The sequence below is a fragment of the Gymnodraco acuticeps genome, unplaced genomic scaffold (genome assembly GCF_902827175.1).
Source record: "Gymnodraco acuticeps unplaced genomic scaffold, fGymAcu1.1, whole genome shotgun sequence".
In the NCBI taxonomy this organism is placed as follows: Eukaryota; Metazoa; Chordata; class Actinopteri; order Perciformes; family Bathydraconidae; genus Gymnodraco; species Gymnodraco acuticeps.
Window position 1 is genome coordinate 111,869 of NW_022992057.1, and position 26,998 is coordinate 138,866.

The 26,998-nt window shown below is 40.9% G+C and overlaps 1 protein-coding gene across 1 annotated transcript; it reads right to left on the reverse strand.

Moving 5' to 3' along the window:
• Window positions 1–19,585: 19,585 nt before the first annotated feature.
• Window positions 19,586–24,460, reverse strand: LOC117537010. Its single transcript, XM_034202163.1, has 3 exons — window positions 24,350–24,460; window positions 23,983–24,141; window positions 19,586–23,711 (listed from the first exon to the last, which is right to left on the reverse strand). The coding sequence occupies exons 1-3, from the start codon at window positions 24,385–24,387 to the stop codon at window positions 22,730–22,732; spliced, it is 1,179 nt and encodes a 392-aa protein (XP_034058054.1). The 5' UTR covers window positions 24,388–24,460; the 3' UTR covers window positions 19,586–22,729.
• Between the last annotated feature and the right edge of the window lie 2,538 nt (window positions 24,461–26,998).

Below are 26,998 nucleotides of genomic sequence, written 5' to 3' on the forward strand. Positions count from 1 at the left end.
GAGCAATTAAATAAAACACACGTTTATGACTGATAAGCTCGAAATACTTCAACAAATAACAAAACATGACTTAACTGTTCTCTCTGGCAGGCGGAAAGACCCCCACGCTGAAATGATGAGACTTTTATAGGGAACCGCAGTGACGCGTCAAAGACCCGGAAGTATTGGCATCTGTACCACTTCCGGTTCCTTGGACAAAAAGCAATGCATTTTCTCCATAGGATTTTGGAAAATAGGTCGAAATAAGGTCTGTGTTTGACACAAATTTAAGACACAGATCACGTTTTGTTCTACGACATTAAATACATCAGCTGTGACCCCACTGGTGATTTTTGAACAGTTTACGTGTCTGAAAAACGATGGTTGTTAACATGTTGCTGAATAGTACTACATAAGTTGTCAAGGCCTTTCTGTAGTCTTATTTTCAATGATGCCTTAGCAGCTCAGTGGCGCAGCGTGATAATTACCACCCTTTGGTGTGAAAGGTCACAAGGTCGAATCTTGCATCGGACACCGTCTTTATTTTAGCAATTTCTTATTTATGAGGATGTTTTATGTGACAAAAACACTTTTAGTGTGCAAGAAGTATTTGAATAATGCATTGTCCACTTCACATACTTTAGTATGGTGTGAAGTGGACAGGGCGGGGCCTAATTCCCTTACCCCTCCCCCCTGACCTGAGAGAAGGTCAGAGGATCTCCAGATTCAAGTGGTTTATTTGTGGACATGTGTACTCCGAGGCCATGGGGTCCCCTTTTGATTTGTGTTTTATTTTTGCAAAAACACTCATATCACACTTTGACCTTTCCGACCTTTCAGCCCTTTATGGGTGGCAACCAATTAAGGCTATCCCCAAGATGTAGTTCTTCCAAAATCACAACACGCAACCTCCGAGACGTCATAAACGGGTTGCAGGGGTTTCTGGGTCGCTACCATGCTCCTGGAAGAAGTTGGCTTTGATCTTTCCGGCCTTTCAGACCTTTTTGGGTGGCAACCAATTAAGGCTTTCCCCAAGATACAGTTGTTCCAAAATCACAACACGCAACCTCCGAGACGTCATAAACGGGTTGCAGGTGTTTCTGGCTTTGGGGATGAGCTGGGAGCCTGAAACTCTGGCACTGTGGAAAATAGGCTCCATTTTTGTCAATGCAGCAAAATCCACATCATTACATTACATTACATTGCATTTAGCTGACGCTTTTATCCAAAGCGACTTACAATAAGTACATTCGACCAGGAAGACACAACCTTGAAGAAAACAGAATCATATAAGTACATCAGGTTTCATAGAGCCAAACATTTCAAGTGCTACTCAACTGGCTTTAGATAAGCCAGTCCTTTATTAGTATAAAAGTGCTTTGTTAATAGTTCTATCGCTCGAAGTGGAGTCGAAAGAGATGAGTTTTCAGTTTGCGCCGGAAGATGTGCAAGCTATCTGCTGTCCTGATGTCAATGGGGAGCTCATTCCACCATCTTGGAGCCAGGATAGCAAACCCACGTGTTTTTGCTGATGGGAACTTGGGTCCCCCTCGCAGCGCGGGTGCAGCGAGTCGTTTGGCTGATGCAGAGCGTAGTGCACGCGCTGGGGTGTACGGTTTAACCATGTCCTGGATGTACGAAGGGCCAGATCCATTCGCAGCATGGTAAGCAAGTACCAGTGTCTTGAAGTGGATTCTAGCAGTTACCGGAAGCCAGTGAAGGGAGCGGAGGAGCGCAGTGGTGTGGGACAATTTAGGAAGGTTCAAGCTATTTGGCTAACATGGGAGGTTGTCCATATCAAATACTTAAGAATGGGATTACCCTTCCTTTTCGCCACCATTCATTTTGAATTCCAAGTGTACATGTTCCCCCAGAGCTTACGGAGCACGCAGAGTCACGAAAACAGTGTAGGTTCGCTCGTCGTCGAGTGTCGACTAACATATTTAAACGTCGGCCCTCCAGAACAAAAGTGTCGCATAAACGCACTACAATCTAAGGGTCTTCCAAGACTTGACGTCTGCAAGAGGAGTCTGAAGTTGGATATCGAGCACATTTTTTAAAATTTGGCCTAGCGCAACCAAAGTTTGGTCGATCAAACTGGACGTCAGAGAGAGTCTCTACACAGAATCTGAGGACCCTATCCGCTCGGGGACCAAAACCGCGGCCGAAAGATATGCGATCCTGAAACTTGTGGTGGGGGAGGGGTAGTAAATGAAAATAATTGAAAAAAGGTATTGGCGCTCCGAGTCTTTGAGAGTGTGTTGCTTAACTTGTGTGGAACCCGCTTGCAAAATGTGGGGACCCTGCGACCTTCGACAAGGTCAAAACCGAGGTCAGAGGTCAAATTTGCATGCCGACAGTACCCTCAACGGCGCAAAGGAAGGTCCGACGGCTTTCAGCTTGATCTCATTGGAATCGCGTCGAAGAGTACATGCAGATTGATGCCTCTGGTGCAACTAAATGTCAAAGGTTACAGCTTAAAATGGGACAAAGCCTTCCATTAAGCAGTTTTCAGATTCACAGCCATTGCTACGTTTCTGGACACTTCACACACGTTTTTCGCAAGCATTGTAGCAGTGTTGAAACGCAGGGGGCGTGTAAGGGCATATCCCTATGAAGTTGCAGAGTTGAGGAACCCCTCTCAAACCGAGGATTTGGTAGAACAGGCTCTCTTGGGAAAGCCCACAAATGGAGTGAAAAGGCCTAGTATTTTATCTTGTCGCTCCTATTTTGACATCATTGATGGCTGTGTTCCAGATTATATGCACAGTGTGCTTCTAGGTGTAACTAGAAGCCTAACCACACTGTGGTTTAATTCGGAAAACTTTCAATCTCCTCGGTACCAAGGACGCTCAATAGGACAGGTAGATGAGATGTTAACTTCAATTAAACCCCCCTGTAATGTTTCCCGTGTTCCCCGCTCACTTACAGAGAGAACATTCTGGAAAGCACATGAGTGGTCCATGTGGTTGTTTTATTACAGTGTACCAACATTGAAGGGAGTCTTACCTGAGAAATACCTTAAGCACTGGTTCAAGTTGGTTAAGGGGGTCTCTCTTCTGCTTAGTGAGGATATAACAGCACTGCATTTATCTGAATCTGAGAAGTTGCTAATTGAGTTTGTCAAAGAAATGGAGCTCCTTTATGGGACCAGTAATGTAACTTTCAATGCACACTTGTGCCTTCATCTGCCCAATACTGTGAGGAACTGGGATCCCCTCTGGGCACAGTCTGCATTTGTGTTTGAGTCATACAATGGGGTCATTTTAGACATGATAAAGAGCAGTCAGAGTGTTTCTCAGCAAATAAGAAAAACTGTTTGGCTTCAGATGGCATTGCCATCATTTGTCAAAAAAGCCATGGAGGGAGCTTCTGATGAGTGCTTGGCTCTCTTCGAGTCTTTTTCGGATGAGAAAAGAAAAATGCAAGAAGTGAATCGCTCTCATGGTGTTGCCTCTCTAGGTGGGCCAAAAATAAGTACGATCAAAAAGGATGATTTTCTGGCCTTGAATAGCATCTGTCATGTTGCACGTAGAGTCCCTGTAAGGTATTTTAGCAGAGTTGTTGTGAACAGTGAAATTATTCATTCACAAAACTACACACGTGCTTTCTGTAGAAATTCATATACTGTCATGCTCCATGATCGTGAGGAAAGTATTTTCTCTGTGAAGACGTTCATTGTCTGTGATCTAGGGCAGGGGGATACATGTTATGCAATAGGGCAGTACTACAAAAAAGAGAAACATGACATTTATGGTAAATTGAAGAACCCTGGTTATTTCATCCCTGTGGGAAAACTGCTGGGACATTTAGCTGCTATTCAGGCATCACAGATAAAAGCCAAGTGTTTGTTCATTAAAACTGAGAAGATGAAGGTAGATTTTGTCTTCACATTCATTAACCACAGTGAAATGCTCAAATAGACAGATAACAAATCTTTTTTTCTTATTTGAAAAAGAAAATCTAAGAGAACTAAGTATGGTTAGTATAGTTTTGCGTTTTGTTTTGACTTTGCTTAAATTTGCTCAATTATTTTACATGTTTGTGTTTTATTTGATATAATACAGTTTGTTTGTTGGGGTGAGATTCAAAATGTTCAGGGAAAAGTATTGTGTAAACATCATACAATTTTAACCCATTAAGACCTGAGGCCCATTCTACAAATGTCTTTAAATCCTAAGTTTTCTGAAAAATGTTGCTATATCAGTGGTTCTCAAACGTTTTAATGTCAAGGACCCCCAAAATTGTATATATTTGGCCACCGACTCCATCTCAAAATATTTTGTTCCAGGGACCCCCAGAACCAAAGATTTTAGTTAATAGCGCGGCATGAAGTGATGCGATATGAGATTGCATATCTGCTATTTTTTAATAGCTAAAGTATAAAATATGGCTGAAAATGACAAAGATGCTTTCCTGGTTTTAATGGGTTAAAATGACACTGCAAAAAAGAAAATGGAAACTAGATTTCATATCCCCCCAAAGTGTTATCCATGATTTTTGTTTTTCGTTTTTGTGCATGCAGCCATGTTTATTTCAGTTAACTAATCTGTTTGTCTTTTTATTTTAGTTTTATTTTGTTAGTTTCAGTTGGCTATAATGACCTTGGAGCAATGTGTTTATACTGTTCATTTAAGGGTATTATAAATTACATAGGATTGAAAACATTTCATTTGGTACAGTACATTTAATACTACCTTTTAGTGAATGTGGCTCAAACTAAAAATGTTGCTTCATACAATAAAACATACCGTAATCAAACAATATTGTCTTTATACATTGAATTGTCTTGGGCAATCTGCAAACCTCAATCTGCATTGAATATAAATAAGTACAATGATTAATTCATGTAGTTATATAGAACTTTGGAATAATATGCACATTACCACATTACCTTGCAAAGACCTATATATATGTAGGCATTCTGTATGACATATATGCAAAAAGACAGATATATGAGCTATATATGAGGCATTATGTAGGAGATATATGCAAATATATGAACCTGACTTTGGCATATATGTGGAAATATATGAGCTATATATGACACATATATCTCCTATGAATCCACATATATGAACATATATGAACCTGAATGACATATATGCAACATATATTCTGCATATATTTGCCATATATTGGCATATATGTTCATATACTTTCTTTCCGTGTGGGGCTGGACGTCAGATAAATCACCAGAAGAAGGCAGACAGGAAGTAAACACTAACAGGAACACGGAATGGGCTCTGTAGTGTGTTTAGTATATGGCCATGTACAGGCCCGGTTCCAGAACAAAATGACTCGGGGTGCCTCTGAGGTTACAGGGGGCGCAGCAGTAGCAGGTTTACATGAGCAATAGTGGCCGGCAACAGCAATGAAAAATAGCATTGATGGTCCCCAATGAACAGATTATGGCATTTGTTATGTTTTGAAACCAAGCAAGTGAGAACATTTCAAGTGAGTTAAAAGTGCAATCCTGAAATATCTCATATAGTCCAAAGTGGACTGTGGCAAAGAAAAGCACAAAAGCTTCAAAGCTGTACTGATAAAAGAAATGAGAACATATTGTAAATCAAGGCACATATTATTTGAACCAGCTCATGGTTTGAAATGGCAAATCTTGAAAAGCAAAAGTATTATTAAAACCATGTACTAAATCATCACTTTGGTCCCATCATATACTCTGGGAAGAGAATATTTACTGTGCTTGAAAACTGGTATCACATCATCACGTGAGGTTGACTTTGTGACCTGGAGAACATTTCAGCTGCAACATTAGCTCGTTGATAAGCTTGGGATATGAGATTTTTGTGTAGCCATTCGTGGTGAAGGCATCTGTGAAGACTGCTGCTCCGGGGGCGAGGGCGGCGAGTCAGGCGGGAGTAAGCTAGTGTCCACAACGGAGGGTAACGTGATGTCCCCATCTGGCCTGATGCTACGGTCTGCAGTAGATGCAGTGTTGCTGGCGTTTAGTGATGGTTGCGTTAACCATTTTCGTATAAATGATTATTGTTAGAAATTAAAATCAATGATTTATGGCATGATAAACACCTTAAACATACCGTCAGTTTAAATGCTATTTTATTCTGGAAAAAACCGGAAGTTCTCAATACCAAGCTTTTATTCTGAAAATCCTTCATGACGACATCCGGGACTACCGTCCATTAGTATCATTAAAGTGGCTATTGACGCCGTTAACATGTATTACATATAAAGTTATGAAAGAGATAAGGAGGAGAAAAGGCATGTGGAAGTAAGCAATGAATGTAAAATGTTGAAATCCTCTGTTTAACGCAATATCGGTCACGAACGAGGGGGGAAGTCCCCTACGTCACTACAGCTCACAGAGAGGAGGAGCGAACAGCCAGCAAGCGGGAAAGACGAAGGCTTGTGGTCTCTCTTCTGCACGGCCGGCACCTGGAAGAGGAAGCTGCAGTATTTCTCTCCTGACTGAACAATATCCTGTTTGTAACATTACCGCGCTTTTTATTAATCAAAGTACCAATTTTGAACCTTCTCAGAGACTCCATTTAGTCTCCTTTTTTAAGTTTCTCTCCTGGACGCGAGAAAAACGATCACGGTTTACAATCTGGTGACCCTGACTTGATCTTCGTTGGACCGGGAGAGACTAAGAACCAGCTGTTTTCCGGGGACGCAGCATCCGTTCAGACACACAACGAGCTCGAAAGACTTGGTAAGAGGAAACCTGTTATGTCGAATTCCTCATAGTTTATGCAGGACAATGTTACATTTGTGTGTCTGACGGAGGCCAGCGGATCCTGAAAATAGCTGTGCATTTAATGTTAAAACAACCAAATTTATAACAATAAGAATTATATACCTTGGGGCGTTGCTTTGTCACAAGCAGGGTGAGTTCAAATTTCTTCTTTTTCTTAACCCTGCATGCTATTAATTTGTGTGTGTTGTATTTTAAATATAAAGGTGTGTGGTCATTGTACTTCGGGTAGGTGTCTTGTTGCGTTTTCATGTAGGTGTCTCTTGTTACGTTAGTAGTTAGTTAGCCTATGACGTAAGGATATATAAGTCCATTTAACGATTTTTGTTAAGATCTATGGGACAAAGCGAATTGGTTAAGCACCGAGTAATTGAAAACCAACAAGGCATAGCGAATCAACTTAGGGTTGAGTAACTGAAGTCAGTGCTAGTCGAAAACAGTTGAGAACTGTTTTAAAAAAGTCCTTTTTGAGGAAAGGCTTGATTAAGGTGTAAGCCTTTATCAGTGGTCATAACTGTTCTATTTTCAACCAAGATATTGCGGGTGGAATACGGTATTTGGGGTTTCAGCAGCATTACGTTAAATTGACGACGGTCATTTAATAGTCGCTGATAGGTTTCCATATCACTCCCACCTAACGTGTCTAAATGGCAACAGCTGACCAATAGTGGACTATTAAGTCAAATATTACGCAGATAGGTGTATGGCTTATGCGTAAGGGTTCCTAACTTTAAGTGATGATATCAATAAGATAAAGCCCATTGTTTCATAGTAAACTAGATAGAAATGTTATTTTAAACTGCAGTGTTGTTTTGTGTTCAATTTTCTAGACTAAAGATCACCACGCCATTATTTCAACTCCCCTGTGAGAGCCACGAGGTGTTTTCAAATCCCTTTGTTCTTCAGGTCAAAGGTTGGAAAATCAGTTGCCATCTTGTCTTGCCCTCATGCTGAAAATAAGCCACACGGCAGTCGCCATTTCGTGAAATGCTAATTGAAAGTACTTGTTTTGACACACAGTCCCACTCACATGAGGCTAGGCACTCCATATTGAGAAGGACAAATCATATTTCTTGGCAGAGTTGGAACTAGAAAATAGACAGGTTATCTTACCGTGGGAAGTTTGGTATTTGTAGGAATCTGGTTTTGGAAGTATTTCTGCTTGCAAATGTGTTTTGGCGGTTTTTTGAATATTCTTGTTTGCAAATGTGTTTTGGCGGTTATGTGCTGTGTTGTTTAACCATATTCTAATTTTCTTCCCATTTTTAAGGACAGGTCAGTTTTGCAACAGCTATCCCTAGTGGATTGAGCTGGAAATTACAAAGGCGCACTCTGCTGGTAATACAGAATTATTACAAAGATACTATAACATTTTGAAGCTTGATTTTAAGTGTTATAAATGAACACATGCACATAGAATTGCAAAGTGGTTTCTAATTAAAAGATGAGAAACTTTACATAATAGACTTTCAAACTAGACTGTAGAATATTCAAACACTAATTTATTGAAGCTAACACAAGTTATGGCATTTGCATAATTCCATACACGTCGGTATGCACTGTACACATTGGATTTAGATTTTCACCAGATTTCTATTTTCATATTTCAAAAGTCAAAACCATACACCAGGGGTAGGCAAGTAAGTTTGGCCTTGGGCCAATTTTTTGCTGAGCCGCAAGATGGCGGGCCAGAACATAATCAAAGCCTAATTCAAGGAATTGATTTTGGTAAGAGGGCGCAGCGCCCCTGTTCCCCGGTTCAGAAAAAACTGTTATCGCTGATAACCCTCCATCAACACTCTGATGCGCAGTCAGATTCACTGATGATATAGGCGCCCAATCCAGAGCCTCTGGCTAGACCCGCCCAAAGTGAGGCTCGTCCTCTCTAGCCCCATTTCAGTCCCAAAGCCAGGGCTATTATCTTTTAAATTGAGGTGTAGCCTATTTATTGTTCTCTTCAAAGTTTATTTTTCTCTATGAAATTGTAGGGAGGATGGTCCTCCCTTTCCTCAATGGACGAGCCTCCACTGAGTAAAGTAGAGTTATTAACTAGGTAGCAGTGTTATTTAACATACTTTTATTCTGATAAGTATTGTCAAGTTCTCTGGGTTTTTGGCATTTATTTGAGTGTTTGCCCACATTTGAGAGGCTTGAGGGAAAAAGGGGACGCATGGACAACTGGAATCCTTGTTCCTTTTCTTTATTTCAACTTTTCAAAGACACATTAGGATTCTTTCAGGTTGAAAACCTTTAAAAAATACCAAAGGACAAAATAAATCAATTACAGCAGTTTTGCTTTGCAAATTAATATATTATAACCTAAATTAATCAGTAACCAAGTATTTTACTCAAACTCAATGTATTTAATAGTTAAATAAGTACTTTAATTGACCTGGTTCCCCACAACCACACATTTGCCATATGTGACCCGCTCTATCGAAATCAGTCGAAAGTCGCAACGGCTCATTTAAAAATAAACGTGGATTTGCGTAAAAAAAACTAGTTTTTCGGGGTTCGGGTGTTTTGTTTGATTTTAAATAAACAAAGTCTTGGATTTCAGAATATGACATTTTTATTTCCAAAATCACACGATAAATACATGTTTGAAGCTTGTAAAGGGAAGATGACAGCTCTCACTCGCCACTCTGCTCTTCCACAGCGCCGCTTCCCCTCCCTCCGATATGTCGGGACAGAATTTATTTTACCGGACAAAATTTGAAACTCACCGGTCATGTTTCAATAATAATAATAAGAATGGTGTAACAGAGTTTCCGTTAGCAGGTAATCACCGGACTATGACCGGATATGCTGATGTTTAAAACTCAGTTAATGGGGCTCATTTTTATATTGCTTCAGTTTATAATCATTACAGATCGAAAAGTTCGGATTCATTTTTCAATAAATGATTCCACAAACAACAAAAAACATCATTATTACATTCAAACAAACTACTTGTAGTAGATGGAAGACGTACATTATTCAAAAGTTTACATTAACTTTGAATAATAACACGGGAGAAACGGATGCTCTCTTTTCCCCTCTCCCTCCCTCTCTCTCCTGACAGCCCGTCAGTTTCTCATGCAGCTCGCTAAACTGTGGGCGGGGCTTCAGGTGATTATGCAGAGCTGCGTGTCTCCATCAGACTCAGCAGCTGATCTGATCTCTCTCTCGGGTCCGGTTATACTTCACTCGCGTTTATGACCATATCGATCAGATCCAGCTCTCCTGATCGACCTTTATAGAGAGCACCGATCAAACTATTAAGAGTGAATATCGGCCGATAATGAACGGCGGCCGATCTATCGGCGGCTAACGGAAACCCTGATGTGTGAGAAGCGCCTCGGTCCTGCCGCAGTACTGTCGTACCAATAATGACGTTAAAGAACGGCCTCTCGTGTATGATTGCTTAAATGATGCCTTTATCCTTTTTTAATATAAAATATTAGTTGGTTAGTTAGTTAGTTAGTTGAGGATATTAATTGAACTCCTTGTCTACTCATTAGATAATAATTGAGTTTGAATTTCAAACAAAAACACAATTAGATGCTACTAAAGGTACAGTCCTTGCATGGGGGCAAGCCCTCTACCACATACATCCTAGCTAAATATGAGCTCTTCTGATAGTACCATAATGTCAGTGGTGTCCAATTGTATCCGCAAAGGGTTGGTGTGAATGTGTTCCAACAAAGCAGTGACACATGAACTCACAACTAGTTGGTGCACTGGAATCAGGTGTTTCTCTGCTTGGTTGAAATGCACCCACACTGACCCTTAGTTGGGACATCCAAGATGTATTTTAACAAATGTGTGTAAGCTTTGACATACAAAATTATTTATAAGCATTTTCAAAGGTATGAACATGATCCAGAATAAGTCTCAATTCCAAACAGTACCATGAAATTAGATGTTCACATGAAATCACATGTTTCCTCTTCATATTTACTGTGTTAGGGCACTGTATTAGCACCTGAGGTGGTCAAATCAGTGTTAGCCTACTAACAATCTCAGGACCCATTGGCAAAGTCCTTTTACGGAGATTAGCCTACCGGAAACCAACATTTTAGCACCTTGTGTGATTCCATCTTTAGTAGAGATGAGAGGTTAGATGTTGGCAAAAGGTACTTTAAAATATAAATGTTCACCCAGCTGATAAATCTGCTTGCCTTGGTAAAGTAAATTAAGCCACTGAATTTGCTTATTTATATACAACTTTTTTTAACTTAACCTCTTAAGCCCCAGCTCGGGTCCGAAAATGCTATATATGTAGCAACAGTGCTATATCTGAAGTGTCATTCATGAAACTATTAATATTCCATACCCATCTGACCGGAGGAAACTTGGCTTACTGACGATACGAAAAAAAAATTTTTTTTCGAAAAATAAGTCTCACAAGAAGCCTCTAAATGACCCCATGTCAAAAACGGGCAATTGCTATGTCTGCTCATAACTCACAAAAACGATCATTTATAATTCATCCTTTCCGCACAAACACATTTTCTGAAAGCTGAGATTCCACAGATTCCATGGGTGTCCACCCCATCACTACAGGCACAACATTAACCGAGCTGGCAGCCACAACATAGCAAGTAAACAATATCAGTTTTCAAATCCCTGACAATAATTAGGTCTTACCTTGGCTGTTTTGTGATCAAAAGTTGTGTTCAAAGGAATAAAAACGCTGCTCAGGGTTAATCCAATGTCTCTTGTCACTTTAAAATGATTACTGAGAATCAATCCTTTCATTCACGGCAGAAGAGTAGGTCCAACGATTAACAGTCCGTGGATTCAGCTGCGGGAGCTGCTTTTTACGCATAGCTGCCCCTCCGCAGGCATGACGTATTTACGTAATTTGAAACTGCTACTCGATTCGATTGGCTCTAACGATTCAAAAAAGGTGTCAATCACCCAAATCGACCAATGGGTTCCAGAGATAGGAGTTTGCGTAAGTATAAATATAGGCAGTATCAGCTGATTTACGCACGACCCAGTCTTTGTACGCTGCATACTAGGCTATAGCGTAGCATAGCATGTCCCGCGGCGACAGGAGACCAGAGAACGGCAGATCGATCAGCGAAACAGCAGGATTTGTTTTCTTTGTCTTCATCGTAGCAATGGCAGCCAGAAAGAAGACTTTTTTGTCCGTCGAGGAGGCATTAGATATCGTATTTCAGGACTCTCCGTCGGAAGATAGTGATCTCGTCACGCACGAAGGGGATAGTAATGACTCTGATTATGAACCTCCGTCACCGGAAAGGTATGGATTCTCTCTGTTTGTATCTATTACTTATTTATTTGGTGTAAGAGTATTCATCTGTTTTTATCTTTTTGTTATTTATTTGGTGTAAGAGTGTATTCATCTATAGTAATTTCACACACGTGACAATAACACGACGGCATCCATCTTGTGATATAATGTTCTTTCACACACTCAACAACAACAAAGAAGATGGATGCCGTTTCTTGTTCTTGTTGTTGAAATACATATATATACATATACATATATATATATATACATATATACATACATACATATATATATATATATATATATATATACATACATATATATACATACATATATACATATATATACATACACATATATATATATATATACATACATATATACATACATACACACGTGTGTATATATATACATACACATATATATATATACATACATATATATATATATATACATATATACATACATATATATATATATATATACATACATACATACATACATATATATACATACACATATATATGACAGACAGAATATTAATATTAAATATTGAACAGATTATATGAACCCCGTCTCACATAATTTACACGGTATACATTTTGAGTGATATAATGTTATTTCACACACTCAAAATTGATGTTCTGCTGTTGTTGTAGAGAAATTATTTCTGATTTGAGTTACATTTTTGAAAGTACAAGCCAGAGAATTAATCTATTTGTTTTTTCCACATTTGTTTTCACAGTGAGGAAGGCGATGAGGATATGGCTTCTGGATGCCCGAGTATTATGGGGAAGATGCCACCAAGGTCAGGAGGTGCTCTGATGCTGGCAACTGAAGAGTGAAGACACCTGTGTACTGCAGGAAGTGTCATGTCCCTCTGTGCTTCACTACCAAAAATAACTTTTACAGGGCATGGCATGACTTACTGGAGTAATACTGTAACATTCAGGGTTTGTATAAAGTTTTTTTTTTACCCAAAAAATGCTTGTTGTATAGTGTGTTGCTAATTTTTTTTAATAAATCTGCTCCAGTTGGAGTCAAATGTTTCCTAAGTTTCCTCATTTTTATTGTGCAAGTAACATGCATCTCATGCAAAGAGGGAACTTCCCACACACACCACACACTCCACACACACTCCACACACACACACCCACTTAATTTTTATTGATTTTTTTAACAATTTTTTTTTTTTTTTATGGAATGAATACCTATAGTGATAATTAAATGTTGTACAATGATTTTTACAGTCTGGTACCTGAAAAAGGTTAAATGGCACTGATGGAACCAAATGTACCCAAAGCTTAGTCCGCTTGGACTTTTTTTTGCTAAATCTCTCTAAAAAGGTCAATTCTCACTTGTTTTGCCTCAATCTTGATACAGGGTACTTATTATGTTATACTTTGGATTCCTAAAGCTTTTAGGCTACTAACCCATCATTCAAGGGTGGTTTTCACTATAAGTAATGGGTTTTATTTGGGCGGAGACAAAAATGTACACTTTTTGACTATGTTCCATCTGGATTTACTCTGACACTGAAACATCTTTATTGATTCTGACACTTCTACATCCAACTCACAGATGTGACCTTGCTTTGATAAAATAAATTATTCATATAACCCTTTTAGAAGTTAAGTTATAGTCCTTTGTTTTGGGCATGTCATTTTCGAGCCTGAAACCTGAAAAACAGGCTTGGGGCTTAAGAGGTTAAAGAAGGATAACATATGCAATGTTGGATATTGCAATGGCAATAATGTTTTGTGATATTGCAGGACATGTTGCTATTGCAATATCCAACGTTATCACCCTACCTGCCTCAACCATACCCCTCCAACCCTATTCCTAACATAGCTTAATGAACAAGATGTGCCTTTATCAACTGTGATTTGGACATGAGGCCCCAATTCAATAACCAATTAATCCTGCTATATTTCACACAGATGGAGGATTGTTGTTCATGGTGGCATTGATGGATTCTCCAGGCTAATTGTGTACTTAAGTAGTGCCACCAACAACAGAGCTACAACTGTTCTTGAAGGCTTCTTGTCTGCTGTTGGCCAATATGACGTGCCATCTCGAGTTCGGTATGTAATGTCCTACAAATGTGTAATAAATGAAGTACAATGAGACTTATTTGACTAAAATTTATTTTAATAGCATTTGTAACACAGGTACAATTATCAAAAAGAAAATGAGTGTTTGGAATTTCAAACAAGTGTAATGAAGGTGCTCTTTGGTAATCTTAAGACAGAGCTGGGTTACAACCCACGCAGAACGGCACAAACAGCCTTCTTCAGGGTATGCTTAGACCCTGAAGAAGGCTTTCCGAGAGAAGACCTTTCTTTTGAAGGTACAATTATGTTGGATACACTGTAAAAAAAAAACTCGTAAAAAAACGGTCAAAGTACTGGCAGCAGCGGCTGCCAAACAAAAACCCTTAAATAAAAGTAAAATACTTTAACTGAAATAAAGTGAAAAAGCCATTAATTTACGGGAATTGTCCTTTAAGATTTTACAGGACAATACTGTACTTTTACAGATGTATCTCCTCTTTTTACAGTCAACAACCTTTAATAAAAGTACAGCACTATTACTTTAACGTGCAAATACTCTAATTTTACGGATTTATCTCCTCTTTTTACAGTCAATAACCTTTAATAAAAGTACAGCACTAATACTTTAACGTGCAAATACTCTAATTTTACGGATTTATCTCCTCTTTTTACAGTCAATAACCTTTAATAAAAGTACAGCACTAATACTTTAACGTGCAAATACTCTAATTTTACAGATTTATCTCCTCTTTTTACAATCAATAACCTTTAATAAAAGTACAGCACTAATACTTTAACGTGCAAATACTCTAATTTTACGGATTTATCTCCTCTTTTTACAGTCAATAACCTTTAATAAAAGTACAGCACTAATACTTCTACGGGTAAAAAAATCGTAAAAAACGGTCAAATGACTGGCAGCAGCGGCTGCCAAACAAAAACCATAAAATTAAAGTAAAAATACTTTAACTGAAATAAAGTGCAAAAGCAATTAATATACAGAAATTGTCCTTAAAGATTTTAGTGGAAACTTTACTCTCTTTTCAAAATCCATTGTCTTAAAATGTTACATTCAAATACCTTAAACAAAGTTCTGATGAGAAAAACTTTTTATTAGATTTGTATGATCAAACTCTAAAATAAATACAGAACCTAAAGTTCTACAGCTAGAATACTGTTATTTTACAGCTTTTTTCTAACATTTTCCAATCAAACAGGTTAAAAAAAATGACATCACAAAATGTTCAGTAGGAAACAATTACTCTGAAAACTTTAAATATAAAAATATTTGTAGAATTATAGTACAAATAATGAATACAGCATTTAATATTTAAACACCATACTTATAAACAGTAGAAACAAAAAGTAAGTTTAATTTTTTAAGAGTAGCCTACTTTGAAACATTCTCAACTGAAAATAACAGAAATTGCAAAATGGCGACACATTGTCCATTTGAAGGAGCAGTGTGCAGGATTTAGTACGTCTAACAATGGGGATGTAGGTTCCAACCAATGGATAACTTGTTCACTCACCCTCCTATCCCAAGTTTGTAGGAGAATGAATATTGGCTGCAAAAAACTTGAGGCCCAATCATGTTTCCTCTGTCCATTCTGCGCTGCTGTAGACGTGGCAGTGCAACCTAGAGGACAAACAGATCAGAATCAGTAACGGGTTTATTGCCAGGTTACGAGGAATTTTACTAGGTGTCATGGTGCATACATACAAATAAAACATCTAAATCAAAAAAAGTACACATCCAACTATATTAAGAACACTGTAATAAAAATATAATAAGATTGCAATAAAATAAAGCAGTAATTTACATCGAAATAGAATGAAATAAATTATAGAATATAAAATATGTGCAGTAAGCAATATTTAAACATTGCATTATTTACCATCCTGTGATCTCCAATATGTAATGCATAGAGTCTGCGTTGTGGCTGAGGTAAAGTGTGGGGGGGGGGGCCTTGTTGAGGTGGCGAGAAGTTTTGGTCCTGATGGAGAGGTTCTGGTCCTGATGGAGAGAGGTTCTGGTCCTGATGGAGAGAGGTTCTGGTCCTGATGGAGAAAGGTGTTGGTCCTGATGGAGAGATGTGTTGGTCCTGATGGACCAACATCAGGTGTTGGTCCTGATGGAGAGGTTTTGGTCCTGATGGAGAGAGGTTCTGGTCCTGCTGGAGAGAGGTTTTGGTCCTGATGGAGAGGTTCTGGTCCTGATGGAGAGGTTTTGGTCCTGATGGAGAGAGGTTTTGGTCCTGATGGAGAGAGGTTCTGGTCCTGATGGAGAGAGGTTTTGGTCCTGATGGAGAGAGGTTCTGGTCCTGATGGAGAGAGGTTTTGGTCCTGATGGAGAGAGGTTCTGGTCCTGATGGAGAGAGGTTCTGGTCCTGATGGAGCACAGCCTCCTGCCAGAGGGGAGGGGGGTGAACAGTTTGTGTCCAGGGTGGGAGGGGTCGGCCACTATCTTCCCGTCTCAGGGTTCTGGAGGCGTGCAGGTCGTGGAGGGATGGCAGACTGCAGCCGATCACCTTCTCTGCAGAGCGGATGACACGCTGCAGCCTGCCCTTATCCTTGGCTGTGGCGTACCAGATGGTGATGGAGGAGGAGAGGATGGACTCGATGATGGAGGTGTAGAAGTTCACCATCATCGTCTTTGGCAGGTTGAATTTCTTCAGCTGCCTCAGGAAGAACATCCTCGGCTGTGCTTTTTTGATGAGGGGGCTAATGTTCTGCTCCCATTTGAGGTCCTGGGCGATGATGGTGCACAGGAAGCGGAAAGACTCCACAGCGTTTACTGGGGAGTCACACAGAGTGGTATACAGGTGGTTTCCCCCACACCAGGTCACCAGATGGTCCATCTCCCACCTGTAGGCAGACTCGCCCCCACCAGAGATGAGTCCGATGAGGGTGGTGTCGTCTGCGAACTTCAGGAACTTGACAGACTGGTGACTGGAGGTGCAGCTGTTGGTGTACAGGGAGAAGAGCAGAGGGGAAAGAACGCAGCCTTGAGGGGAACCGGTGCTGATGGTCCGGGGGTCAAAGACGTGTTTCCCCAGCCTCACGTGCTGCTTCCTGTCACACAGGAAGTCTGTGATCCACCTGCAGGTGGAGTCGGGCACGTGCAGCTGGGAGAGCTTGTCCTGCAGCAGAGCTGGGAAGATGGTGTTGAAGGCGGAGCTGAAGTCCACAAACAGGATCCTGGCGTAGGTTCCTGCTGTGTCCAGGTGCTGGAGGAGGAAGTGAAGTGATAACTATTAGTAAACCATAATGATGTATGTTATTATCAGCAGCTGCCAATAGATCCCCTAAATCTTGTATGATGGACCTTTGAAGCGCACACACACACACCGGTAGGGATGGGTATCGTTAGGATTGTATCAATACCGGTACTGCTTATCGGTATTTTTCGATACTTTTCAATAATTTGGTGCTCAAAATTATAGACATGAATACAAGATGTGAAGATTAAACAGTCATTGTATTGTAATTTTCTTGCAGAAATAACTGTATAACTTATACATTAGCTTCTTTTCCTTAAAATGGTACATATAATTCAATCTATATTTTCATCTTCAGTTGATGAAATCTTCATTATAAGATTTGAGCATTTTGTAATCCAGTGAGGAAATTCAAGACCTGTAAATATTGATTGATTAAACAACACTAAATAAAATGTTAGGGTTTTCTTCAAACTCAGACTCTCTGCTGCGGCTGTACCTCAAAGATAAAACAATTGTCTGATGACCGTCCTGTACATGTACAATGTGGGGTATTTTTAAATACTTTACTAAACCACATTCAATATTATGTTAGACACAAGTTAGTTATTACTCACATATCAAAGTCTTTTCATCTGCAAGATGGAAGAATAGCTGGGTGCTGCTTGGAGAGACTGATGAGAGGGACACAGGCTGGCTTCAGCAGCTTTCCACACAAAGCCATCACATCTTCTCTTCCATAGTCTTCACTGTCCACTGGTGCTCTGTCAAAAGAGTGAACATCACAGCTGTCATGTTAACCCTTTGTTACACAACATACAACCAACATGCTTCAAAAGTATGGATGGGTATCGTTTGAAATGTATCGATTCTGATTCCGGTTCTGCTTATCGATTCGCCGTTTCGATTCCAAAACTGTAAAAGAAAGAGGTCAAACGTTTAGATAACAAAAATATCTTTATTCTTTTAAGCTTTAACTGACATTTTAACAAATAAAAAATATACGTGCAATACAAATGTATTGCACGTATAACTGTGCTTTATTTTAACTGAGCTATGCCTGTGGCCAGCTATTAACAGGCAAACGCTAATTTATTTTACAATCGGGCTTTACATATTAACAGGTGGCTGCTAACGTTAGCTTACAGCTTATTGCAGTGCTGCCCCCACTGATACACGGTGCCTTGTCTTTTTCTTTTTTAGTGTATAGGCCATAAGGTGAACCCTGTTATCGTTTCAACCCGCTCCACAGAAGTGAAACTACACAATCTTTAGTTCATAAAAAAGAACGAGTCATGCTTATCCACCAAAAAAAATATCGTCGCTAAAATTCCTGCCAATTCTTCTAGGCACGTAATTATTGGCTGAACTAGTCCCTTCGAAGCGTAATAATATCTTGGTCCAAAGTCGTGCCACGGTTCGTCACGTGATCGTGCTACACCAATTGGGTAGCTGCATATTGTCAACAGAAGTGAAAGATGGCGGCCGCCATGGTTACGCTAAACCAGACCAAATGGATTCTAAACAGTGCTGTATGCTTGTTTTATGTCATGTTTTGTCATATGTCTTAATACATCACTAAGTCCGAGGTATTTGCGTTATATACGCGGTATTTGTGAGAGGTTTTACTATCTGGGAACAGAGTTGACCATCGAATCAACATTGACTAGCAGCGTTTATCAGCCAACTCCAGCTACAAACAATTTCCCCACGGGGATTAATAAAGTATATCAAACTCATATTTATCAAACTATCATTCCTGGACTGCCATGTTCACATCGCTAGGTTCATTGGGATTATTCCATTAGACTGAGGACTTTTTGTCTGTCTGTTGTTACCCTGTACACGTTAAATGCACTCTTAAAATAAACATGACTTGATTTCTGCGTCCAAGAAGAAGGTTAACTTGTTACGTTAAGTAATTTAGATCAATAAAATGCAGTACTTCCAGGCTGAAGACTTTTCTTTTTGTTGCTGCTTTTAATTGAACTATTCATATCTTAGATTGCACTGTAACTTTTATCCATGTATTTTTTCTTTTAATGTTTCTTTTATTAGCTTTTCTTTTGAATGACTGATTTTAAATGCCATTTTCTTAATGTCTTTAATTTTTTGTAAAACACTTTGAATTGCCTTGTGTTGAAAAGTGCTATATAAATAAACTTGCCTTGCCTTACTTATACCAATGTCCATTGATTCATTTATTTACTCATTCATCCCTCCACAAATGAAAACAACACTGATGAACCATAAAAACGAGATTTATTACAAATATAAAAGGTATGACATAGAAAACAGTAGAAGGACATGTAATGTAGTATAATTGATTGGTGTCAGGCTGGGCGGAGCGGCTGATTGGTGCTGTGATTGCCTCAGCTGGTTAAAAGAGTCCTGCTGATTATACTCTGTTCTAGTACCAAAAACAAACGTATCTATGAGTGATGTGTGAGCGCGTCGGCCAGGCACTAAAACCAAAAGAACAGAAAAGAGCTTAAGAAAGATGGAAAGAAGGCTCTTTTATTCCTATTCCTCACTGTCAGTGTCAGGGCAGTCATCGTTCTCTTCCTCTGTTTCTTTTTTATTTGCACAATTTGAGCAACGACATAAGTCTGTGCAACAGAGTCCTGCAGAGAAGCATGAACATCTGCCTTTCTCACAGGCAGACTCTTTGCAGCTGCAGTGTATCACATGCAACACACTGTCAGGGGCAGGATTTCTTGTCATCCAGGTGACGTGTAAGTTCCCATCCTCTATTTCCCAACCATATCCAGCAGGTGATGGAGCATTCATTTCTCTTTTGAGACAGGACCTCATTATTGCTGCCTGGTAATTTGCCCTTTTGCAGTGCTGATGGAGGGCATCATGAGTAGGGGGAATGCTTAATTCTGGCAAGGCCGATGATGCCATACAGAAAGCCTTGTACCTAGCATCATTTACATGTTCGGCTGCTGGCTGATCATACAGGTGACATACATACCGGCAAAGAAGTGCAAATGTTGATTGCTCCAAGTCAAAGTTAGTACCTAAACTTCTGAAAGCCTTAAGGTAGTCATCTTTCTCACATGCAACAGCAAATGACTTTCTTTTGCCTTTGCCATAGAAAGCGCTTGTGGAGTCACACCCAGAGAACGTGTGAATTCCAATCAAGGCTGAACACACACTGGTTCCGAGAGCTGATGACACCATGGCAATGTCAATGATCCGTGTCCTGTTGCCAGTCCCTGTGAACACATATAAGCTGCATGGCAAATCTGCCTGCAGACTTACAGCAATGACTGCCACATCAGTGTCCGAGCTCTTGATGATGACAGCTTTGTGCTCCTGTGCAGCATGTTGGGCATGTAAAAACACCCGTGTGTCACATTCCTCATGATCACACTGCAGGTCTTCAACAACATCAACAGACTGTACACCCTCCATGACAGTTACACAGTGGCATTGATTTTGATGGGCAATGTACAAGCTGAGGTTTTTACCCACTGTTGTGAGGTCTGCATGTGTCCATGCCACATAAAGGAATTCGGCCAGTGCTTCCTTATTTTTTCCGTCAGAGAGAAACTTCTTCCACTGGGTTGGAGTTCTCTGATCTGGGCTGAAGATTGTTATTAGTTGTGACCCTGCATCAGCTCTACGGGACCGTTCTAGGCTTTTGATGCTGATGGGTGGATACCGGTCAGTGACAAAATCAATGCGTGTACACTTGTGATGCAAAGCAAGTTGGAGTATGCTCTGCAGTATGGTCTCTGCAAGCTCTCCAAATGTTGCTGGTCTGGATGGCATGGCCTGCATGACTGCCATGCCATCAAAAAGAATGGCACCACCTATTGGAACTTTGTCAACCAAGCACTCTCCACCTTTGCTCTGCAATAGATCCATGAGAGCTGATTTGTTTGTTTTGGCAAGTGAACCATCAGCACTTGCTAATGGATATGACACAGTTCCCAAGGAATATGACAGAATTTCCCTCATTTCAATTTTCCTGCTCTGGCCAAGGATGAGGAGCCTGGAAAATAACTTCTTGTCAGCACACAAAATCACTTCCTTGCCTGCTGCAGATTTTTTGGGGGGCTTTTTCTGATCACTGAGAGTCTTGAGTTTTTGTGATATTATGGGGGCAAATATGTCAACTGTTTTGGATAACAGTCTCTGCTCCATAAACTCCTTTACAGCATTTTCACCCTTTTCTGAGGCAACAAGCAAATCCTTTGTGATTTCTCCTGTTGCTACTCTTCCAGAGCTAAGACACACAATGCCGTCTTGGTGTACATCAAAAGGGTTGAGCATGGAATCAATAGTGTCCAAGATTCTACTCACAGCCTTTGCATCAGCAGAGATGCGTGTCTTGTCCAGGTCTTTTCTTGTCCGTAGCTCAGGAGATATCCCTGCCATTGATTCACACTGTCTTGCTATCGCGGCTCTTTCATGCTGTGACAGTATCCAGCGATACACTGCAGACCGATTTTGTGTGATCCCTGTCCAGCCACCTTTGGTCTTGGCATCTCTGTTAAGCGTTTGCTCAATAGCCTGGTCGCAAGCAATGGAGGCAAATCCATGAACACTTTGTTGCTGGACAGTCCACTGGCCTTTCACATTCATGTCACTGTGGCAAGAGGGATGTGTGACAGGCAGATTCATCATTTCCAGCCAGTATGCAGGTAAATATCGAGCGTAATTTACTCTATCGTAGGCAAAAAACCATGGCATCATTAACCGGACGGTTGACAGGTGAAGCTGCCAGTTTGATTCTCGCGTTGCTCTCACAAACAGGAGGAGTAGCTGCATCATGTCAATGTATGAGCTCCAGAAAGCAAATGTTGCATTCTCTGTACTCCTCCTCTGCACAAAGTCTGCATATTTCGAGCACATATTATCAAACCTCTGATCTGCACTCAAAACATCCATCAATCTGTCTGGAAAGGCACATTCCATCTCAGTGATGACATCCATGCACGCAGCTCTCTCTTGGGGTGGCAAGGAGTCCATGAAGGTGATAAACCGGATGCGCTGCAGACTCTCATATAGAAGTTTATGAGCCCTCATGCTGCGATTGTAGTGATGGCCATTGAGTACCCCATTGATGGATCCTGGGGCAACAACTTCAGATTCAATGAGGATATCTTGCAGTCCTGCATCTCCGAACCTTTTGCCTAGAATACTCAGGTAGGACATGCATGTATGGAATTCACCTAGTCTAATCACTAGACGCTTTGTAAACTCAACATCCTTCCAACGTATTTGCTGTGCTTTGGCATATATAGCCTGGTCAAACACTAAAACTATATGATCCAGTTCTAGCTGGTCAGCAATCTGGACACTTCGCTTCAGGATAGTGTTGACTGTTGACATCTCTGTTGGTGAGGCTTCAATGACTGGAAGATAATACAATGCGGACTTCTGCAGAGTGTTTTCATCCTGAAGCAGTGTATGGAACCCTGTCCAGCTTGGGATTGTACAACTATCCGTACATGTGGACTTCACAAAAGCATATGCCATTTCAGCTTGTACAGCAAAGTGGGTGTCCATTCTGCATGTCGCTGACTGCACTGGTTGACACAAGTTCTGTGGCCCTTGCCTTTTGGACTGATGGTAAGGTTGTATAGGCATTGGGGGGGGGGGCTATGAATGAGGTAACTCCCTTTCTCAGTGGCTGTCTGATTGCTGTGGACATAGGCTCGCCGGGCACACTCTGGAGCATAATTCCATTTGTATGGTGAGTAGTTCCACGACCCGATAGTGTCTCCTCACCAAAGTCAATGTTATCCCACACAAGTGTTGTGGGTGTCCGCTTTGAGAATCCCTTCGGTATTTTGTCTCTGCCTTCTACTAGTGTCAGTTGGGCAAGGCTAGTGTCTAGACTCAAAACTGTGTCCCATGATGCACAATGTCCCAGTCTGTTAAGCAGTGATACAATGCGTGATGATCCAGTTAAATGTCGAACAGTTAAACCTAAAGCCAAGGACTTGGGTGTCTGCTTGCGGCCCTTGGAAGCAAGGTACACAATGTCTTGACAAACAGACAACACTTTCAAATGTACGTCATCATCAATGTTGACATAATGATCCAGTGTTGGCTCCTCAGTGGAACCTATAATCCAGCTGAGCAGATTGTATAGTCCAATGGGGACAACAGTTTGAGATTCAGTGACATTTACATTTTCAGAAGTGGGAGGCCATGGGCATGACATGCCAGGAGTGTCACTAAGCAGTCTTTTCAAAAACAACGCTGCTGTATACAGTGTCCTTGTGTCCTCATGTGTTGTTTGGCACTTTGTTCTCCCTGTTTCATTGTCGCTGTCTGTCTGGCTCAATTCACTGGACTGTGTTGTTTCCGTACCGGATGGATCTGGTAGCATGTCCACGAGTGCATCCTTTGACAGAGTCTCAGCAAAAACCAGTTCGCAGACGTTGCGCTTGGTGGGCATGTGAAACGCTAGCTGAGGGAAATCTTGAGCCAGCCTCTTCTTCAACAGATCCTGTCTGTAACACAACAAAACAGTGACAATTACGAGTCACAGGAGTACCATCAAAAGCAGAGTGGTGGAGGTGATACAAGACATTACAGACTAGAACCTATCTGCCATACAGCACATTTAACACCAAAGAAGCCAAATAAAGGCCCACATCATCACAAACAACACTACACACTACACATCATGGGGGTTTCTCCAAACAGGCCTGTCATACACATTTTGTTTAAAGCTGGCCTTGCACATGATAAATAATAAGACTTGTATTACATTGCAGTTACCTGTAGTTTGAAGCATCAACACCTTCGTTTGCTTTCACCATGTCAATGAAGGCCTGCCTCAGCTGGCCCATTCTAAGCACCTCATTGTTGACAAGCAGCCTCTGGCGGATGATCCTCTCACAGAACAGCTTGTAACTGGCATCAAACATTGCCTCATCCCTACAACACATGAATGAGAAGTAAATAAATGGATAAATGAATAAGTGTTGTGATTGTGTGCACATATAACAGAAGGAAATTGGATGTTTACTTATAATGTTAAGTATGTGTATGTGTATATATATATATAGCCATCGCCGACACACACCTGGACTTCAGTCTGGTGGTAGTGCAAATAGGTAAAGCAATCCAAGGAGAAATAACTTACTGTTCTGTCTCTGGTTTGTCAGGTCTCAGCAAAAACATGGTGTACTGACTGTAACAGCTTTTGTGGTACCGCACCTCCAGAGCCACACAGTCTTTGTCTTTTATATGTAAAAGAACACTTTGGTCATCTTTCTTCTCAGCAGCTTTCTGCAATTTGCCTAAACGGAAAAAAAGGACAACTCAATGAGTTTGTTGACGTATCTCTCACACATAATTGTACCTTTCAGTTATTCAACCACAGAGAATGTGTGTGTGTGTGTGTGTGGTGTGTGTGTAGTGTGTGTGTGGTGTGTGGGTGGGGGAGGGGGTTTGCTTACCTGCTTTTAATGTTTCAGCCTTACACAGTTGATCCCTTTGTCGCTTGCCTGCTTTGATGATCATTTTATCCTTCATCTTGCATATAATGCACAGGGCAGGAAGGACGGGGCCAGAGCCTGCGATTGGCAGGCCTGACCTTGATCGTAGCTTCTCTGTTTGGCTTCGGTACGTGCTGCGAGACGTCGATGGGATGGGCTCGACCTCAAGGTCCTCCCTAACGTCTTGATCTCCCTCACGTGCGAGCCGTCTTTCCACCTTCGTCATGGCCTTTGTGTCGGTAAACCTTATGTAGCATGTGTGGTGGAAGCCAGCGTCCTCAGGAATATCTTCGAACTCGAAATCAAGACAGTGCTTGTGGTTTTCAGCCACCACGTTCCGAGAGTCTCCCTTCAAGCCGAGCGACCGTTGTAAGCTTGTCCTGTACGTATTCCATCTTGTATTGGTAAAACAATCAACCTTTTCGTGCTTCACAGACGTAATATGCATGTAACAATGTTTGTGTGTTGACAATTTTGACTTTTTGAGACTTTCTGGTGCGTTTTCCTCGTCTCCGCTACTCGATGAAACCATGGCGGCCGCCATCTTTCACTTCTGTTGACAATATGCAGCTACCCAATTGGTGTAGCACGATCACGTGATGAACCGTGGCACGACTTTGGACCAAGATATTATTACGCTTCGAAGGGAATAGTTCAGCCAATAATTACGTGCCTAGAAGAATTGGCAGGAATTTTAGCGACGAAATTTTTTTTGGTGGATAAGCATGAATCGTTCTTTTTTTATGAACTAAAGATTGTGGGATTTCTTTTCTAAAGGACTTTTCGAGGTTCACCTTGCGGCCTAGTAGTGGAGCCTCACTTTAGAGCGTTTACCGCGATCCATCTTTGGTGTTATGAAGTGACTGAGCTCGTGAACTGTCTACGGGAGGGCGGGGAGAGCCTCGCTGTGCGGCAACTGTGGACCTCTGTCGCCTGTCAGCGCAAGTTACATGATGCCGTTTAAAAAAATTAAGGGCGGTGCCGGCCGTCAGGCGAACCGTGCCGTTCTGTGATTCTCCAGAACTCACAGATGGCCAGTCCGCCCTTACCCTGTATTCCACCGGGTCACCGCGGCGCAGATGGACCTGGTGGAATTAGGGATGCCAGAAACTGACCATGATCAAAATCAAAAATCGGACAGCCCTGGCGAATAATAATCGATTATTCGACCCCCCCACAGGGGGGGGGGGGGGGGCGGGAGAGAAAAAAAGGGCTGCTGTTAACGTCGGTCTGTACAACGGAATTGTGCCAAAGCTACGCCAACCGGCTGCGGAGGGAGACTCCCCGCCCGTTCTAATTGATGAACTAAAATAGTTTATGCCAAGTGTGATAAAAATGCAAAAGAATAAAGATACTTTAATAATAATTGTGTTAAAAATAATTATTTTAGCAGAGATTTGGACCAAGCATGTATGATGTAGTAATACAACAACTATTTTAGTTCATACACTGTTACATTAGCTAGTCATGTTAGCTTGTAATATATAGAACAGAGCTAACTAGCAAGTTAGCAGTTTATGCTATACTAGCTGTTGGCTACTGAACATTAACAAACTGGATTCCGCTGTAAGAAAGGTGTGAAACTTTACATTAAACTTGGCGACAACACTGTGACACACCGCTGCATGTTTATGTGTAATTCTCCCGTGTTGGAGACGAGAGGGTGGGGGCAGCACTGCAATAGCTGTAAGCTAACGTTAGCAGCCACCTGTTAACCTGTAAAGCCCGATTGTCCCACCGGTCGCAACATCTTGCAAGAAACAGCATCTCGGGGCTTCTTAACATTTAAAAACCTATTAATGATGCTTACCCACGGGAAGAAACTTATGGGAAGAAACTCAGCTAACTGACGATATTAACCATTTTTACCTAAACGAACCACAAGTCTAACACCAAGCAAATCAGCACTTAGCGAAAACAGCTAACGGGGCTAACTTTAGCTTTAGCACATAACTGGCAAAAGCGATATTTTCTACTTCATGCTATCTGCACAAACGTATCATATGAAAGCTGAGATTCCACAGATTCCCTTAACGTATATGTCTTATCACTGAAAACTCACTGAACTAGAAGAAGAAACGTAACCGTAAATAAAAAAGTAAACTTTCACAAACTAAGGATTATCTAAATACATGTTAAACTCCATTATAGTTGCAGGACTCACCTGATCTTAAGTCTTCCATTCTCTGTTGACGTCCCGCGAATCATATTAAACGGTAGAAATAAAATATCAATCCAAAAACTCATGGAGCAGACAGAGTGAGCAGCTGCGCATGGAGACCCGCTCAAACTTC